Raw genomic sequence first — 19,641 nt, forward strand, 5'->3', positions numbered from 1 at the left:
GCGCTATTATTCAGAGATTTGGTTGGACAGCAAATAGGGCTAACAAGTAGGAAAGTCTTCAGGTGACTCAGGCAGGTAAAGCTTTTTAGAAAGGATCTTTTTGAGAAATTGGTTACCAAAGGGTAGGACAAGCTGGAGGTAGAAACCAGCTGCCTATTTCCCTATCATATTTGTATAAGTCACTTTACAAATGTGTCTGGGAAGTTCAATCTTCTTGGTAATTCCATTCCATCGAAACTCTATTAGATTTTACTTCAGTAGCAGTATTTTCATAAAAGACTTTGGATTTTGTCTTGTCATTTTTGACAATATTAATATTAATATTTAACAACACGACGGAATTCTTTCAATTATTAAGCGCTTAGTTTTTATTTTACATTTACTTTCATTTATCATATATTTTTTTGTCTTCTATTTGTTTCTTTTCCTGAGTTGTCTGACTTCCGTGTGTGTGTGTGTGTGTGTGTGTGTTTTGCCATGCTTCCTCTTTTCTCTTCTGCTTTTCCAGAACAACTTGCCAGTGGAAACTACTAAGGACTGTGTACTTTCAGAATAGTCTGCATACATTTAACTGATATAAAAGGGAAATTCTATTGCATGACATCCTCTCTCCCCTCAGCTTCCTTTTGCACATTTAGATTTTACTGAAGCTAGGTTCCAAAGAGGTAATACTAAGCACAGATGATTTCTTCCTAGGAGACTTCTCAGTTGGGGTCATACCACTTTTGTTCTCTCAGTAAGTAAGCTACCTGGAAGGAAGAAACCATTTTACATACTTCTTACATTCCCTGCAATATCAATCACAGTGTTTCTCAAGGGATTCGGTTTACCGGGGTGCTGGTAATAATGCATATTCATAGACCTTACCCCAGACCTACAGTCAGAACCTCAGGAACCTGCAATTTTTAGTTTTCATGCCCTAAACTTTCTCCCGTGCCTTCACCTGAATTTTTGGTCACTGCCTGGATATGCTTACTTGAATATATTTTCGTCTTACTTCCTCAACACAAACTAAAGCATTCACTGGCCATCTCCGATGCTGTCATCATGTTATCCCTGGACACATCTTTGGAGTCATTCCTCTTTGTATTCCATCATTTTTTTACTTAATCAATTTATTGGCCTTTGTGCCAAGCACTGGAAAAGACAGTGATGAACAAGACCATGGGTTATGCCCTCAGGTATCTAAAGATTCTTTTACAGAGAGTAACTTAATCCTACAGTTTTTCTTTTTCTTTTTTTTTTTTTTTCTCAGAATACTCCCTTATTTTCCTTGTCAGCACCTTAATCTACAATCTCATCACTTATGTTTGGACGCCATCATTTTTTCCTAATTAGTTTCTTTGCTCCTAATCTCCCACCTCTTCTGAAAGATTAATGTGCTGAAAACTTAATCTTCAAAGCAACACCTTGAATATATTTTACCCCCTTGTAATGCTTTCATTGTTTCCGAGTGCTTATAGGTTATTTTCCAAAGTGGGCCTCAGATGAACTTCTGAATAATCACTCCCCCCAATGAAATAGATGTCTGAATTTGATGTAAGCAGTTTTACTTATTTATTTTCTGGGCTCATGACTTTACACTTTCTGACTGAGCAAGTCACACCTTTCTCTTAAAGGCCTATCAGCCCCACCCCCCAACATGGCTGGCCCTTAGCATTTACGTTTGTTTCTGCTCAAACTGTTATTCTCTGCTTTACTCATTGAGCATTTAGTATGTGCTCTTTGGTAACATTACTTATCCTCCCCCAGCCCCAACTCTCCCAGACCCTCCCCTCCAACATTACTTATCTTTTTATGTATTTTTCTAATTTTTCAATTATTCCTTAAGCTTCCTGAATGCAGGGACAATGTTTTATATGCTTCTTTATCTCTTCCTTGCCTAGTCCAGGCCAATGTATAGAAAATATTCAACAAATATTCATCAGATTCTTTACATTCTTCTTTTATGCACTCATTCGTAAGAACCAATACTGTCCTTTCTCTTTAATGTAGCTTACAATTTAGTTGGAAAAACTAAAGCACACTTTAAGCAAATAATTAAACTAAAAATGAGATCAACTGCTTTACTTATTTGTTAGTCAAGAAATATTTTGGGGCGCCTGGGTGGCTCAGTCGGTTGAGCACCTGACTTCGGCTCAGGTCATGATCTCAAGTCTGTGAGTTCTTTTTTTTTTTTTTTTAAGTTTATTTATTTTTGAGACAAAGAGAGACAGAGCATGAATGGGGGAGGGGCAGAGGGAGAGGGAGACACAGAAATCGGAAGCAGGCCCCCCAGGCTCTGAGCCATCAGCCCAGAGCCTGACTCGGAGCTCAACCACTGGAGCGCGAGATCATGACCTGAGCTGAAGTTGGACGCTTAACGGACTGAGCCACCCACCCAGGTGCCCCCACAGTCTGTGAGTTCAAGCCCGGCATTGGGCTCTGTGTTGACAGCTCAGAGCCTGGAGCCTGCTTCCGATTCTGTGTCTCCCTCTCTCTCTGCCCCTCCCCCACGAATGCTCTGTCTCTCTGTCAAAAATAAACATTAAAAAAATAAAAAATTTTCTTTTTAAATGTTAATAAACATTTTCAGACAGAGCGTGCTTGTGGGGGAGGGGCAGAGAGAGAGAGAGAGAGAGAGAGAGAGGAAAACAGAATCCCAAGCAATGTCGGCTCTGTCAGTAAAGACCCGGAGTTGGGGGTCCATCTCACCAACTGTGAGATCGTGACTTGAGCCGAAATCGAGTTGGATGCTCAACCAACTGAGCTACCCTAAGAAATATTTAATAAGCACCTACCGTGGGCCAAGTATGTTACATGCTGGGGATGCAAATCTGAAGCTGATAATCTAGTAGAGAAGAATCCTATATAAACCGCTAAAATACAATATTATAAGTGCAAACAAACATCCTAGGAGCACAAATTAGGGTGTAAATATCTTTGCTAAGGAGTAAGTCTTCACCTTTCAGTTGGGTTTGGAAAGCCAAGTTAAACAAGGGGTTGGGTAATGCATTTGTTAATACAAGGAGGGTGGTTCTTGGAAATCTGGTAAGTTCATTCGTGTATCATTATTCTGAGCTAGGAACAGGATGTAAGCAGCCATGGCAGAGCTGAGGAGGATGACAGCCTTATGATGGAACACTGCTGGGATGAATGGCTAGGTCTTGTTGCTGGGCTTTCATCTAGGCCCTTCTTTAGTTCTGCCCCTTCAGCATGGTTAAAGGTACCTAGGGAAAGGCCCCAGCAGCCCCTATGGTCTTCAATACACAGGACAGAATTATATCTGGGATCTTTCCCTCTAAGAAGCAAAGGATGACAGAGTTGGAAAGGATACTGAAAATCACCCAGTTGTTTCTAATTTGCATGCCTCAGAATCTTGGGGTTCTCAAAATAGCAAATGAAAATCTGTAATTAATTTTCGATATTCCAAAAAGCTACCAGAAATGGCACATTTTTTCGTGTTATTAACTGCCAGGTTTCTTTGTTTTGTGATAATTATATTAGATCCACATTAAATGGAGGTTCTTAACTGAGCTGTGTTCAGATTAAATGTTTTCCCATTATTGTTATGCTTAATTTGGTAAATAATTTTTCAAAATACAAGCATTGTCGAATAAAATTGGTAATATTTGCCCCAACGTTTGCAATTTACAAAGCACGGTTCACTGACTTCATGTTACTTTATTCCTCACGATACTGTGAAATAGTTTAACAGCAGAACCCGGACTCCTTGACTCTCAGTCCAGTGCTCTTTTCAACAGCTCAGGGCTTCTGGGTTTTTTCCTTCCGTCCCAGTCAGTCTACAGAGCCTTCAAACCGCGACTCGGAAGCACCTGCCGGGCCCTCGCTACTGGGTCACACCGCCCGCCTCTCGGGCGACGGCCACAGCGACCGCTCCCTCTTCAGGTTCAGGAATGCGGCTCTCCCCTAACAGGCGTGGTGCAGCGACTCCGCGCCGGCGCCGTTCCGAGTGTGCAGCAGAGACCCCCGGGCCACCAAGAGGGTCGGCGACCAGAGCGCCTGCGCAGTAGCTTCGAGCGCTCTTCTCTCTCCCCCTCGCTTCCAAACCATTTGGCCACCCTACCATTCATTCCTCTTTCCGCAGTCCTTTCAGCCTTTAGGACAGCCTGCCCTCCATTCGTCACGAGCTGCAATAGCTGCCGAGGAGCCCGACCGGCTTTGCTAGACCGCCGCCGGGAGCGCGCTGCGTGCGTCCGAGCGGTCCGCGGAGTCGTCTCCGCCGCCGCTCCCGCCCCTTCCGCCTCTCGTGTGCGCGCACGGCCGGCCTTCGGCGCGCCCGGGTTGGCTGCTGCGGGGCCCGCGGTGGTGGCGGCGGCGGCGGCGGCGGTCTCGACAGCGGTAGTGGTTTCTCCTCCGCTTTTAGGTTCCTCCGCCCCCTCCCGTCGGACGCTGCCGGGTGCCAGCCTTGAAAAAGCCAACTTTATTGTTCCTCAGCCCCACCTCCCGGCGCGGCGCGCGGCCTCAGGATGCACTGAGGCTGAGCGGAGGGAGGCGGCGGCGGGTCGCGGTCCCTCTCCTCTGAGCGCCCGGCCGGAGGTGGGGGGAGTCACGATGTCTGGGAGCCGCCAGGCCGGGTCGGGCTCCGCCGGGACCAGCCCTGGCTCCTCGGCGGCCTCCTCGGTGACTTCCGCCTCCTCGTCCTTGTCCTCTTCCCCGTCGCCCCCTTCCGCGGCGGCCGCGGCGGCGGCGTCCGGCGGGGCGGCCCAGGCCGCGGGCTCGGGCGGCCTCGGGGGCCCGGCGCGGCCTGTGCTGGTGGCGGCCGCCGTGTCCGGCAGCGGCGGCGGGGCGGTGTCCGCCGGCCAGTCTCGGCTCAGCTGCGCGGCCAGGCCCAGCGCCGGCGTAGGAGGGAGCAGCTCCAGCCTCGGCAGCGGCAGCAGGAAGCGACCTCTGCTTCCCCCGCTGTGCAACGGGCTCATCAACTCCTACGAGGACAAAAGCAACGACTTCGTGTGGTGAGTTTGAAGAGCATTGCCCTCCCTTTCGCTGGATGCGGAGTTGTTTGGGCTGGTGGGGTCCGGTGGGAGGGTGGTCCGGTTGGTGCCTTGGCGGTGCCTGCAGACATTGAGGCTGGTGTTTGATGGGGGGAAGAAAGCTTGGTAGTCCGGGGCTGGGAGGGTACGGGTAATATAGAGGACGGTGCTGGAGGGGAGGAAGTGAGGGGAGTTGAGGGAATAAATAAGAGGGGGCGAGAAGGAAGGTCAAATAAATGGTTGTGCGTAAAAGGAGAAAGTTGGGCCTTGGATTTTATGGCTGTCTGGTGAGTTAGACACCCTGTCGGTCCGTTTTGCTTGTTGGAGTGAATTAAACTCGGAAAGGGAGAGGATTAAGCTTCCCATGGTGGAGTTGGTCAAAATTTGCTTATTGAAAGTATGGTAGATGGTGCTCTAGACATGGGTTATGAGTATTTTAAGGAGAAGTAGTATTTCATGTAAATATCTACCCTGTGCGTGTGTATCCTCCCACTTCAAAGGGTAGGCCACTTTTAAATCTGCAGTTAAGGCTACTGTGGTCATAAAGTCTGTTCACAAAAAATTCCACTTGTCACTGAATGTCTTGAAAAAGGGAATCACATCTATTAAATATTATCCATGTGTCAGATGTAGCTGTATTAGATTTGTATAACACTATAGTGTACTGGGACTTCTGTTTTGAGAAACGCCAGGTATTACACATTTTGGCATCGTAGTTGGCATCTTGAATGACACACAGTAGCATTCAGTTTTGATACTTGACATAGATGGGTTATCTTTATTAAGCGAGAGATGGAGTTGATTGTTTTACTGAAAGCGTTTTGGCATTTTCATTGGGTTTGGTATCCAGAACCCAATCCAAATGGTAGGATTATGAGAAAAGAATTGCTTTTAGCTAATGAGAACTGGCAGGATTTTATGCTTTTCCTCTGGAGGAAATTGTTGATAGACTTCGTGTATTAGTGATGTGGGAAGTTGGCCTGCACTGTCATTGTAGGGGAAGTTGATTTACTTCAGGGTTGAGGATGATGTGAATTGTTGTCATTAAATAAGATAGGGCTAGAAGTTGGAACTGTAGGAAATACATTGATTAGACTTAGGTGTAGTTCTTTTTTTTTCTTTTTTTCAATGTATTTTCTTTAAAAATTTTATTTATTCTGAGAGAGAGAGGGAGGAAGGGAGGGACAGGGGAGAGGGGAGGGGAGGGAGGGAGGGAGGGAGGGAGGGAGAGAGAGAGAGAGAGAGAGAGAGAGAGAGAGAGAGAGAGAGAGAGAGAATTCCAAGCACGCTCCTCGCTGTCAGCACAGAGCCCTGTGTGGGGCTTGAACTCATGAACAGTGAGATCATGCCCTGAGCTGATACCAAGAATCAGCTTTTTAACTGACTGAGCCACCCAGACACCCCTTTCTTTCTTCTTTTAAAAATTTGCTTATTTATTTTGAGAGAGACTCAGTGCAAGTGGGGGAGGGCAGAGAGAGAGAGGGGACAGTGGATCCAGAGTGGGTCCTGTGCCGACAGCAGAGAGCCGGATGATGGGCTTGAACTCACGAACAGTGAGATTGTGACCTTGGCCGAATTCGGATGCTTAACCGACTGACCCGCCCAGGCACCCCGAAGAATGAAGAAATATCTTCATTTGTATTTTTTTTTTTTAATTTTTTTTTAACATTTATTTTATTTTATTTTATTTTTTTAAATTTTTTTTTCAACGTTTTTTATTTATTTTTGGGACAGAGAGAGACAGAGCATGAACGGGGGAGGGGCAGAGAGAGAGGGAGACACAGAATCGGAAACAGGCTCCAGGCTCCGAGCCATCAGCCCAGAGCCTGACGCGGGGCTCGAACTCACAGACCGCGAGATCGTGACCTGGCTGAAGTCGGACGCTTAACCGACTGCGCCACCCAGGCGCCCCAACATTTATTTTATTTTTGAGACAGAGAGAGACAGAGCATTAATGGGGGAGGGTCAGAGAGAGGGAGACACAGAATCTGAAACAGGCTCCAGGCTCTGGGCTGTCAGCACAGAGCCCGACGCGGGGCTTGAACTCCCGGACCGCGAGATCATGACCTGAGCCGAAGTCGGCTGCTTAACCGACTGAGCCACCCAGGCGCCCCTCTTCATTCGTATTTTTGCTTTGTTCTTAAATTATTCTGGATTCAGAATTCATTCATTTTTCATTGAAACTTGGCTGTAATTCTGACTGTTATTTGTAAATAACCAGTTTGTGATTGGGTCTAAGAGGTGTTTGTATCCAGTTGAGAGTGCCATATGATGAAGTATAAGCTAATGAACCAAAATGAGCATTTTCAGATTTGTCCTTTTAGCCATCATTGGCATTTTAATTTTCAGAAGGCTGAAAGAAAACAAATATGTCAGCATTCATATAGCATTCACATAGAATATGTGAGAAATAAAGGAATCCATCATTCATTCAAGATACTTATTTGGCACACAATGTCTGCGAGGCACCACATGGGTTGCATTGTACTTTCTATGGGCCATTTTGTAGGGAGTTGGAGAGCCATAGAGTAGTATGAACAGCTGGCATTGATTTTTTTTTTCTTTGCGGGGTTTTGGGGAGGTAAGATTATTAAAATTTTTGTTAGTCTGTCGTCTACTTTTTAACAATTTCAGTCTATTTTCCCAAGTCCTAACCTGGAAGTGCCCAGTGAAAGTTAAAAATTGTGAGTATTTCTGGGGCGCTTGGGTGGCTCAGTCAGTTGGGTGTCCGACTTTGGCTCAGGTCATGGTCTAACGGTTTGTGAGTTCGAGCCCCGCGTTGGGCTCTGTGCTGACAGCTCGGAGCCTGCTTCGGATTCTGTCTGTGTCTCCCTCTCTCTCTGCTCCATCCCCACTCATGCTGTGTCTCTCTCTGTCTTAAAAATAAATGAAACATTTTAAAAAATTGTGAATATTTCACTTTCTAAGAATCTCATTAGTCCGTTATTTCTTTTTTGGTGAGGTTGAATATTCAGAAGAATTCATTATTAGGAATCTATCTTCCCAATTCTCAAGCTAGATTTGGTTTGGCCAGCCTTTTGGGGGAGAAGAAAGGGATTAGGATTAGGCGGGGGCCAAGGAATCTTTTTCGTTTCTAATTGGCTTTGGGTGGTTGTTCCTGTTTTATATGCCTCAAGGTCAAACGGAACCAACTGAAATTACTTTATGCTTTTCCATTTAAATGAAGCTAAAGCTTGAATAATGGTGATAATTCCCTATTCATCAGATTTTAAAACCTATGTTTATACTTCACATTTCATTTTATCCTTAAAACAATTCTGTGAAGTTATAGATAACTTCCAGTTTTGCTATAATACTAATATAATTGTATTCTCGTTGAGGCACAGAGAAGTAATTTTGTTTCAGATTGGTCAGCTACGGGTAAAATGAGAACTCAGATCTCCCAGTTCTCAATTTAGTGCTTTATTTGTATTTTTTAGCCTATGCTACTCCCCCCCCCCCCCTTTTTTTTTTAAGATTTTATTTTTAAGGAAATCTCTGCACCCAACTCGGGGTTTGAATTTACAATCCCGAGATTAAGAGTTGCATACTCCACCAATTGAGCCAGCCAGGCACCCCTAGCCTCCTGGTTCTTAAATGTGGTAGGTTGGAGGGAGACAGCTGTTTCATAATCACAGGAGATATATTGTTTATCCCTGACCACTTTCTCCTCCTGCCCACGTCCCAAGAGGACATACTAGAATTGGAGGCTTGAGTGGTAATGTAATTTGCAAAAGCTACCTAGGTGATAATGACCTATCTTTCCCCTTTTTTGAGAACAGTTGATTTAAAATCAAATGCCTAATTTTCAGTAACACACATTGGATTCTCTTGACTTCTATCATATTTGAAAGTAAGTTTATATTTAATTGCACAATTGATGAACATTTTAGGAATTTATGGTTTTCATGTAAATATTTTTTTCATACAAAGGATTGAAAGTATTAAGTTGTAGAGAATTTTTTTTTAAAGTTATTTATTTATTTATTGTAAGATTAAAGAGCACAAGTGGGGTAGGGGCAGAGAGAGAGGGAGAGAGAATTTCAAGCAGGCTCCGCACTGGTACCATGCAGAGCCTGATGCTGGGCTCAAGCTCAAAAACCATGAGATCATGACCTAAGTGGAAATCAAGAGTCAGACACTTAACCAACTGAGCCACCTAGGTGCCCCAAGTTGAAGATAATTCTAATAGTGTGTTGTAGTTGGAGAATCTGTAGTACAGGAGAGGGTAGTATTTAGCTGAAGTTTGGTAAATCTTTAACATTCAAAGGAAGTCTTTGTTATTTTGATTTTTCTAATTTTTCTTACACGAGCCATTTAACTAAATTGATGAATCTAAGATGACTTCTTTCTTCTATCACATTACTATTGCCTCTGCATTAGCTTTTCCAACTACCTAAATTCCTTTTTCTACCTCTGTAAGTCTCCGTTATTCTCTAAGTTGAGGCAGAAATAAATATTTTTTATTTTTTTAATGTTTATTTTTGAGAGAGAGAGAGTGAGAGACTGAGTGAGGTAGGGGCAGAAAGAGAGAGAGAGAGAGAGAGCGAGAGAGAGAGAGAATCTGAAACAGGCTCCAGGCTTGAAGCTGTCAGTACAGAGCCTGACACCAGGCTAAGTACCATGCTAAGCACATCTCTTGAACTCAGGAATGGCAAGATCATGACCTAGGTGGAAGTCGGATGCTTAACTGATGGAGCCACCCAGGCACCCCAGAAATAAGTATTTTCAAGTAGATAGTAAGCCCCTTGTGGAAAGGTTAATTCTGATCAGCTGCCTAATACAAAATAGGTAGGATCTACATTGAATAGATCTACTCTTTAATAAATATGTGACTGCCTCTCTTGTGTCATGCTGTTAATAATAGACTGTCCTGAAGGAGCTCATGATTTAATGCAGAGAGAGAGACTTTTAGTCATATAATTATAGTTTCATATCCTGACATCGTTGCTTCTTCTTAGTACCATGGCAGACGTCATTCTTTTGAATTCACATGTATGTCGGAGTCCTCAACATAGCACTCTAGGAAGCCATTACCTACTAATCACATTTAGCGCTAAAGATGAAACCTATTGATCATTCTTGCTATTGTGTTTTTCTGGCTATCAATAAGTGAAATAAAATAGAAATCATATAACTTGCCATGGTACAGACAACTTTGAACTTTTGGTTACATACTTACATACAGTGTATGTGCAGTGTATGTTTTACTGGGTATCAGGGTGAAAAATATTTGAAAGTTCCTGAATTATGGTGTATGATTCCTCTTGCAACTGAAAAGTAAATGAAAAATTTAGGTGGCCTATTGAAAGCCTAGTGAGCTTCTAAGTAGGATTAAATGTATTTTCAAGAGCTGTTAAAGTGTATTCAGCTACTGAAATAAACTGTAGAATTCATTATGTTATTGTAGTAACATCAGGCAAGAACTTGCTTGAATCTGCAAAACTGAAGCTTGATGAATCTCTTGCGTTATAATGCATGTACCATTTGGGTGACAATGATGGCGAAAGATGCTCTGCAGAAAATGATATTAAATCATAGCAGTTCATAATGCTCTTTCTGGCTGTCAGATGGCGGGTTGTCTGCCTCATTGTCAGCAGAAGACTTAGGTGAATGAAGTGGTAGAGCAAACGAAAGAGAAGATTATGAAATAGCGTATGAAAGACTATCAACTTGAATTCTGGTCTATAAATTGAAAGGAAAGTACTGATGCAGTTCATTACTAAATGTGTTAATAGCTACCTTTTCCTTTTACAAATCTTTTTTTTAAGTTAATTTGAGAGAGAGAGAGAGAGAGAGAGAGAGAGAGCACGTGTGTGCAAGTGCCCTGGGGAGGGAAAGAGACCATGCTAAGCAGGTTCTGAGCTGTCAGCATGGAGCCCAGGGCAGGGCTCGAACCCAGGAACCATGAAATCATGACCTGAGATGAAACACAGAGTTGGATGCTTAATCGACTGAGCCACCCAGGCACCCCAAAGCCTTTTCTGATTATAAACCAACATTACTTATTTGATCATGTTCTAAAACATGTTTTTTATTTTTTTTAAAAGATTTTATTTTTGTAAGTAATCTCGACACCTGATGTGGGGTTGGAATCCACAACCCGGAGGTCAAGAGTCACATGCTCTAACTACTGAACCAACCAGGAGCCCCTAAAAATTGTTATTGATTAAAGTAACTGTAGCCTTAAACCTTGTTGCTCATTTTTTCTCCTTAAATGTATATATTGTTACTGGGGTTTTCTTTCTGTTTTGAATACTTACTTTAGCCTGCATTCCTTTTCCTCAAAGCTGCTATAGCTTGGGAGAAAAAGTTTAACAGTGGAATTAGTCTTCTCTTTCCTGTTAAAATTTGTATTATACAAAATGCTTCTTAAATTCTTGACTTGTTTTTGTATGTGGTGTTTCCCCATCTGTGCCCTTCACTTTACTTGTTCTTTGCCGTCTCTCTTCATACATGTATGTGCCACATTCTAGATGTATAGGTTCCTACCATCTCAACTAATATTTCATTGAGAGTAAATTGTTTTCTCTTCATACAAGTTAATTCTTTCATTTTTCATAATCAAGTTTCATGAACTGTTTTTGTCTCTGTTTCTATGTAGAGAGTAGGGTTGTATAATAGGTGGTCTGATTTCTGTTCACTTAAATTCTGGTATTAACCTGTGGAAGCCCATCTTTCTCTCTTCCTAGTCTGTGCGGTTTGGGGTGGGTGCTGTCCTTCACCAAATTCAGAGCTGGAACACATGACCCCAAGCCCAAGTAGTCTCTTGTATTGGAATTCCATGGCTTTAGTGTTACTTCACAGATCGGCATTTTGGGTTTAATGGAGGTATTGAGACAAAGTTGGTTAAGTAAAAATTACAGATAACTATTTTTGGGACTCCTTTAGATACTTTAAATTCAAAGTTAATAAATGCCAAGTCCACCCTAAAGTGAATGTGATGTACTAACCATTGGCTTGGTATACGTACTCCTGATAAAATACATGCTCTAGGATAGGCCGTTGTTATTTGCAAGGCACTGTTCTTTCTTTCTTTCTTTCTTTCTTTCTTTCTTTCTTTCTTTCTTTCTTTCTTTTTCTTCTTCTTCTTCTTTTTAATGTTTATTTATTTTTGAGAGGGGGCCATAGAGAGGGGAGACAGAGCTTCAAGTGGACTGCGGGCTCCACTGTCAACACAGAGCCTGACTCTGGGCTTGAACCTGAGCCCAGAAGTCGGATGCTTAACCGACAGAGCCATCCAGGTGCCCCTGCAAGGCACTGTTCTAATGGTTTAACATTACCTATGCAGTCTTCATGATAATTGTTCGATGCGGATACTTCCATAATTTCCATTTTATAGATGAGGAAATGACAGAGAGGTTATGTAATTTGTTGCAGTTCATACAGTTAATAGTGGTGGTATCCGTATTTATATCCAGACATTTTGGTTCAGAGCTCACGTTAACCACTGTATTGCTTTGCCTTAAATTCAGAGGCTGGGGGTTTTTGTTTAAATTTTTTTTTTTAATGCTTATTTATTTTTGAGAGACAGAGACAGAATAGAATGTGAGAAAGTGAGCGGGGGAGGGGCAGAGGGGAAGACACAGAATATGAAGCAGGCTCCAGGCTCTGGGCTGTCAGCAGAGAGCCCAGTGTGGGGCTCAAACTCACCGAACTGCAAGATCATGACCTGAGCCAAAGTCGGATGCTTAACCGACTGAGCCATCTAGGTGCCCCTGGAGATTTTGTTTAAAATCAGCTTTATTAAGGTATAATTTGTATACAGTAGAAATCACTAGTTTTAGTTGTGTAGTTCAGTGAGTTTTGATAAGTGAACACGTCTGTATTATCACCACCTTAATCGAGATCTAGAACATTTTTATTACACTGGAAAGTTCGCTTGTGCCAGCACTTTGCACGTATCTGTTCCCCCCACTTCAACACCTGGCAACCAGTGATTTTTCTAGCACTATAGTTTTGCCTTTCCTAGGATTTTGTATTAAGGGAGTTTTTCAATATGCAGTCTTTTGTGTCTGACCTTTTTTTTTAATGTTTTTTTTTTTGGGGGAGGGGGCAGAAAGAGAGGGGGGCAGAGGATCTGAAGCGGGCTCTGTGCTGACACCAGAGAGCCTAGCCTGATGTGGGGCTCGAACTCAGGAACTGTGAGATCATGACCTGAGCTGAAGTGAGATTCTCAACCAACTGAGCCACCCGGGCACCCCTGTGTCTGACTCTTTTTTTATTTGGCATAATGTTTTTGAGATTTAATGTTGAGCATGTCACTAATATTTTCTTTTAATTGCTAAGTAGTATTCTGTTATATGGATATATAACATGATATGTATATATAATCAGTTTAAAGAGATTTGATTTTTTTTGTTTCTAGTTTTTGGTAATCGTAAAGAAAGTTGTAAAAATTCATGTTCAGGTATTCATGTGGACATACCTTCATATCTCTTGGGTAAATATCTAGGAGTGTATTATTGTTGGGTTGTATGGCCAAGTGCATATTTAACTTTATAATATACCACAAAACTGTTTTTAATTTTTTTTAATGTTCATTTATTTTTGAGAGAGAAAGTGAGTGGGGGAGGGGCAGAGAGAGAGTGGGACTGAGGATCCAAAGCGGGCTCCAGCTGACAGCAGTGAGCCCGACATGGGGCTTGAACTCACAAACCATGAGATTATGACCTGAGTGGAAGTCAGATGCTCAACTGATTGAGCCCCCTGGGCGCCCCTGCAAAACTGTTTTTAAAAGTGGTTGTATCATTTTTCATTTCTGTCAGCAAAGTAGAAGAGTTCCAGTTCATGTTCTTGCCGGCATTTGGTCTTTCAATGTTTTTTCAAAGTCTTTACAATTTTGGTTGTTCTAGTGGGTGTGTGGTAGGATTTCATTATCCTAATTTGCATTGTCTTAATGACTGATGACACTGAGCATATTTTCATGTGCTTATTTTCATTTGCATATCTTTCATAAAATTTTTAAATGTTTTATTTATTTTGAGAGAGAGAGAGAGAAAGAATGCGAGTCGGGGAGGGGCAGAGAGAGAGGGAGACGCAGAGTCCGAAGCAAGCTCCAGGCTCTGAACTGTCAGCACAAAGCCTGATGCAGGGCTTGAACTCGTGAACCACTAGATCATCTCCTGAGCTGAAGTCGGATGGATGCTCAACAGACTGAGCCATCCAGGCACCCCTGCATATTTTTTATAATGTGTTCTATTCTTCTGCTCTCTTTTCTCATTTATCTTGAGTTGTCTTTCATCATTCCAACATATTGTGATGTTTTCTCCCAGTCTGTTGCTTACCTATTTATATTTTTACTGATGTCTTTGAAGTGCAAAAGTTTAAAATTTTAAGTCCAGTGTATCACTTGTTTCTCTTATGGGTTATGACTTTTGTGTTCCATCCAAAAAATTGTTGTCTAACGTGAAATTCAAAGGTTTTCTTAAATATTTCTTCTAGATACTTTATGGTTTTCTCCTGGTTAGATAAATGATCATTTCATGTTAGTTTTTATATACTGTGTGTGGTAAGGGTTGAAGATTTTTCCTCTCTACTGTGGGTATCCAGTTATTATGGCACCCATTTGTTGAAAAGGCCATTTTTGTTCATTGAATTTCTTGGAAGCTTTCTTAAAAATTAATTAACCGGGGCGCCTGGGTGGCTCAGTAGGTTAAGCGGCCAACTTCGGCTCAGGTCATGATCTCTCGGTCCGTGAGTTTGAGCCCCACGTCGGGCTCTGTGCTGACAGCTCAGAGCCTGGAGCCTGTTTCAGATTATGTGTCTCCCTCTCTCTGACCCTCCCCTGTTCATGCTCTGTCTCTCACTGTCTCAAAAATAAATAAAACATTAAAAAAAATTAAAAAAAATTAACCATGTGTATGAGTTTATTTCTGGAGTCTTTGTTTCACTGATCTATATATTTATCCTTATGCCTATACCACCATCTTGATTACTATATATCATTTTAGTAAATCTTGAAATCAGACAGTATAAATTTGTTCCTGTATCTCATTTTGGTTATCTAGGTCCTTTGCATTTCCACCTGGATTTTAGGATTAGTTTACCAATTTCATCAAAAAAGCATGCTAGGATTTTAATTTGGGTTACTTTAATTTTTTTTTAATGGTTATTTATTTTTGAGATAGAGGGTAAGGGGCAGAGAAGGAGGGAAACACAGAATCTGAAGCAAGCTCCAGGCTCCAAGCTGTCAGCACAGAGCCTGACCTGGGGCTGGAACTCACAAGACATGAGATCATGACCTGAGCCCAAGTCAGACTCTCAACTGACTAAGCTAACCACGTGCCCCCATGATTTGGGTTACTTTAAATCTATGACTCAATTTGGAAAGATAATGACATTTTAATGATTTTGAATCTTTGGACTATGAACATCGTGTATTTCTTCAATTATTTAGGTCTTTAATTTTTTTCAGTAGTGTTTTATAATTTTGTAGTTTTAAGTGTTTGGAACTTAAACGTATTTTATTAAACTTAGCCCTAAGTATTTCATGTTTTTAATGATGCTGTAAATATTATTTTAATTTCAACTTCTAATTGTTGCTAATGTATAGAAATAAAATTTATTTTATTTATTTTTGAGAGAGAGCATGAGAGGGGCAGAGAGAGAGGGAGAGAGAGAATCCCAAGTGGGCTCTGTGCTGTTAGTGCAGAGCCAGACATGGAGCTCGATCTCACGAACCGTGAGATCCTCAGCCAAAATCAATAGTTGGATGCTCAATTGACTGAACCACCTAGGCACCCCAATAAAATTTATTTTTGTGTGTTGCCATTGTATCTTGTGATTGCTAAATATACTTCCTTTAACAGTTATTTTTTAGGTAGAACCTATGGGGTTTCTGAGAAGACAATTGTGTCACGTGCAAATCAAGACAGTGTTACTTTAAAAAAAAAATTTTTTTTTTAACGTTTTATTTATTTTTGAGACAGAGAGAGACAGAGCATGAATGGGGGAGGGTCAGAGAGAGAGGGAGACACAGAATCGGAAGCAGGCTCCAGGCTCTGAGCCATCAGCCCAGAGCCCGACGTGGGGCTCAAACTCACAGACCGCGAGATTGTGACCTGAGCTGAAGTCGGCCGCTTAACCGACTGAGCCACCCAGGCGCCCCAAGACAGTGTTACTTTTTTTTCCCAATTTGCATACCCCACTTACTAATTTTTAAAGGGATTTTTTTTTTTTGAATTTTCATGAGTGATACTGGTCTATGGTGTTCTTGTAAACACACACACACACACACACACACACACACACGGTTTGGTTTTGATACCAGGTGTATTTGCTAGGTTTGCTGTAACATAATGGACAGACTGGGTAGCTTAAATAACGGCAGTTTATTTTCATACAGTTTGAGGCTAGGAATCCAAGGTCAAGGTATTGGTAGGTTTGGGTTCTTCTTAGACCTCTCTCCTTGTCTTCCAGATGGCTACCTTCTTGCTCTGTCTTCACATGGTTACCTCATGATCTCTGTTGTTTGTATTCTAGTCTCTTCTTCTTCTTTCTTTTTTTATTTATTTTTTTTTTTTAAGTTTTATTTATTTTGAGAGTGAGAGGGAGCAGGGGAGGGGCAGAGAAAGAGAATCCTAAGCAGGCTTTGCACTGCCAGCACAGAGCCTGGGGCTCAAAACCATGTGGGGCTCAAAACCATGAACCATGAGATTGTGACCTGAGCCAAAAAGTCAGATGCTCAACTGACTGCAACTGAGGCACCCAGGCATCCCTCTAATTTCTTCTAATTCTTTTTTAGGATTTTGATTCTTTTAAATTCTTTAAAATTTATTTATTTTGAGAGAGAGAGAGAAAGTGCCAGTGGGGGAGGGGCAGAGACAGAGGGAGATTGAGAATCCCAAATAGGCTCTGTGCTGTCAGCCCAGAGCCTGCTGTGGGGCTTGAACCCATGAACCATGATGTGAGATCATTACTTGAGCTCAAATTGGACACTTAACCAACTGAGCCACCCAGGGACCCTTTAATTTTTTTTTTTTAATGTTTTTATTTATTTGTGAGACAGAGCATGAGCAGGGGAGGGGAAGAGAGAGAGGGAGACACAGAATCCGAAGCGGGCTCCAGGCTCTGAGCCGTCAGCACAGAGCCCGATGCGGGGCTCGAACCCATGGACTGTGAGATCATGACCTGAGCCGAAGTCGGATGCTTAACCGACTGAGCCACCCAGGTGCCCCTACTTTTTTTTTTTGATGCTTATTTATTTTGGAGACAGAGAGACAGAGTGTGAGCAGGGGAGGGGCAGAGAGAGAGAGGGAGACACAGAATCTGAAGCAGGCTCTAGGCTCTACACTGTCAGCACAGAGCTGACATGGGCCGAACCCATGGGCCTAAGAGCCGAAGTTGGATGTTTAACTGACTGAGCCACCCAGGTGCCCCGTCTCTGATCTCTTAAAAGGACATCATTCATTGGATTAGGGCCTAATATATGATTTCATTTAACCTTAATTGTCTCCTTGATGCTCAGTCTCTAAATACAGTCGCATTTGGAGGTACTGGGGGGCTAGGATTTCAACATACAGATTTCAGCCCATCACACAGTGTAAAGCCCTTCTAAAAGGAGATGAGAAATGTTATCTCTTCTTTCTTTTTCTTTTCCTAAATGTTTATTTTGAGAGGGATAGAGAAATCAGGGGAGGGGCAGAGAGAGAGAAGTGAGAGAGAATCCCAAGCAGGTGCGCTGGACTCCGGGGCTTGATCTCACAAACCATGATGTGAACCAAAACTAAGAGTCAGATGCTTAACCTACTGAGCCACCTAGCCACCCTAAATGTCATCTCTTCTGTTTTCTGAAAGAGTTTGTATGGAATTGGTATGTTTCTTCCTTACGTGTTTGGTACAGTTCACCAATGTATGATCAAAGGGCTGTCTGTTCTTTCTTTCTTTTTTTTTCTTAAAATTAAAAAAAAAATTTACATAACCCAAATTAGTTAGCATATAGTGCAACAATGATTTCAGGAGTAGATTCCTTAATGCCCCTTACCCGTTTAGCCCATCCCCCCCCACAACCCCTCCAGGAACCCTCAGTTTGTTCTCCATATTTATGAGTCTCTTCTGTTTTGTCCCCCTCCCTGTTTTCATATTATTTTTGCTTCCCTTCCCTTATGTTCATCTGTTTTGTGTTGTAAAGTCCTCATATGAGTTAAGTCATATGATACTTGTTTTTCTCTAATTTCGGTTAGCATAATACCCTCTAGTTCCTTCCACATAGTTGCAAATGGCAAGATTTCATTCTTTTTGATTGCCGTGTAATACTCCCATCGTATATACATACCACTTCTTCTTCTTTTTTTTTTAATTTTTTTTTTAACGTTTATTTATTTTTGAGACAGAGAGAGACAGAGCATGAATGGGGGAGGGTCAGAGAGAGAGGGAGACACAGAATCTGAAACAGGCTCCAGGCTCTGAGCAGTCAGCACAGAGCCCGACGCGGGGCTTGAACCCACAAGCTGTGAGATCATGACCTGAGCCGAAGTCGGACGCTCAACCAACTGAGCCACCCAGGCGCCCTTTCTTCTTCTTTTTTTAATGTTTATTTATTTTTGACAGAGAGAGAGAGACAGAGCATGAGCGGGGCAGGGGCAGAGAGAGAGGGAGACACAGAATCTGAAGCAGGCTCCAGGCTCTGAGTTGTCAGCACAGAGCCCGACACAGGGCTTGAACCCACAGACCGTGAGATCATGACCTGAGCCGAAGTCGGATGCTCAACCGACTGAGCCACCCAGGCACCCCTATACCACATCGTCTTTATCCATTCATCCACTGATGGACATTTGGACTTTTTACATAGTTTGGCTATTGTTGATAGTGCTGCTATAAACATTAGGGGTGCATGTGTCCCTTCGAAACAGCACACCTGTATCCCATGGATAAATGCCTAGTAGTGCAGTTGCTAGGTTGTAGGGTAGTTATATTTTTAATTTTTTGAGGAACCTCCACACTGTTTTCCAGAGTGGCTGCACCAGTTTGCATTCCCACCAGCAGTGCAAAAGAGATCCTCTTTTTCCACATCCTCACCGATATCTGTTGTTGCCTGAGTTGTTAATGTTAGCCATCCTGACGGGTGTGAGGTGGTATCTCATTGTGGTTTGATTTGTATTTCGCTGATGATGAGTGAAGTTGAGCATTTTTTCATGTGTCGGTTGGCCATCTGGATGTCTTCTCTGGAGAAGTATCTATTCATGTCTTTTGCCCATTTCTTCACTGGATTATCTGTTTTTTGGGTGTTGAGTTTGATAAATTTTCTATAGATTTTGGATACTAACTCTTTATCTGATATGTCATTTGCAAATATCTTCTCCCGTTCTGTCGATTGCCTTTAAGTTTTGCTGATGGTTTCCTTCGCTGTGCGGAAGGTTTTTATTTTGATGAGGTCCCAATAGTTCATTTTTGCTTTTGTTTCCCTTGCCTCCGGAGATGTGTTGAGTAAGAAGTTGCTGAGGCCGAGGTCAAAGAGGTTTTTGCCTGCTTTCTCCTCGAGGATTTTGATGGCTTCCTATCTTACATTTAGGTCTTATACCCATTTTGAGTTTATTTTTGTGTATGGTATAAGAACATGGTCCGGGTTCATTCTTCTGCATGTCACTGTCCAGTTTTCCCAGTACCATTTGCTGAAGAGTCTGTCTTTATTCCATTGGATATTCTTTCCTGCTTTGTCAAAGATTAG

General features: G+C 42.4%; 1 protein-coding gene across 5 annotated transcripts in view; it reads left to right on the plus strand.

The window, feature by feature from the left end:
- The first annotated feature begins 4,239 nt into the window (after nucleotides 1-4,239).
- The window catches only part of COP1 (COP1 E3 ubiquitin ligase), a 259,654-nt gene continuing 244,252 nt past the window's right edge, over nucleotides 4,240-19,641 (plus strand). For 2 of the 5 annotated variants that reach the window (XM_019425593.2, XM_019425603.2), the window contains exon 1: nucleotides 4,248-4,955. In XM_019425593.2, coding sequence (XP_019281138.1) covers nucleotides 4,555-4,955 — 401 coding nt within the window. In that variant the 5' untranslated portion in view covers nucleotides 4,248-4,554. Of the gene's footprint in view, nucleotides 4,956-19,641 lie in introns of all 5 variants that reach the window. The other 3 variants (XM_053909249.1, XM_019425614.2, XM_019425585.2) reach the window with 3 other exon arrangements.

This window comes from Panthera pardus, unplaced genomic scaffold (assembly GCF_024362965.1).
Source record: "Panthera pardus isolate Hobbes unplaced genomic scaffold, ASM2436296v1 HiC_scaffold_21, whole genome shotgun sequence".
In the NCBI taxonomy this organism is placed as follows: Eukaryota; Metazoa; Chordata; class Mammalia; order Carnivora; family Felidae; genus Panthera; species Panthera pardus.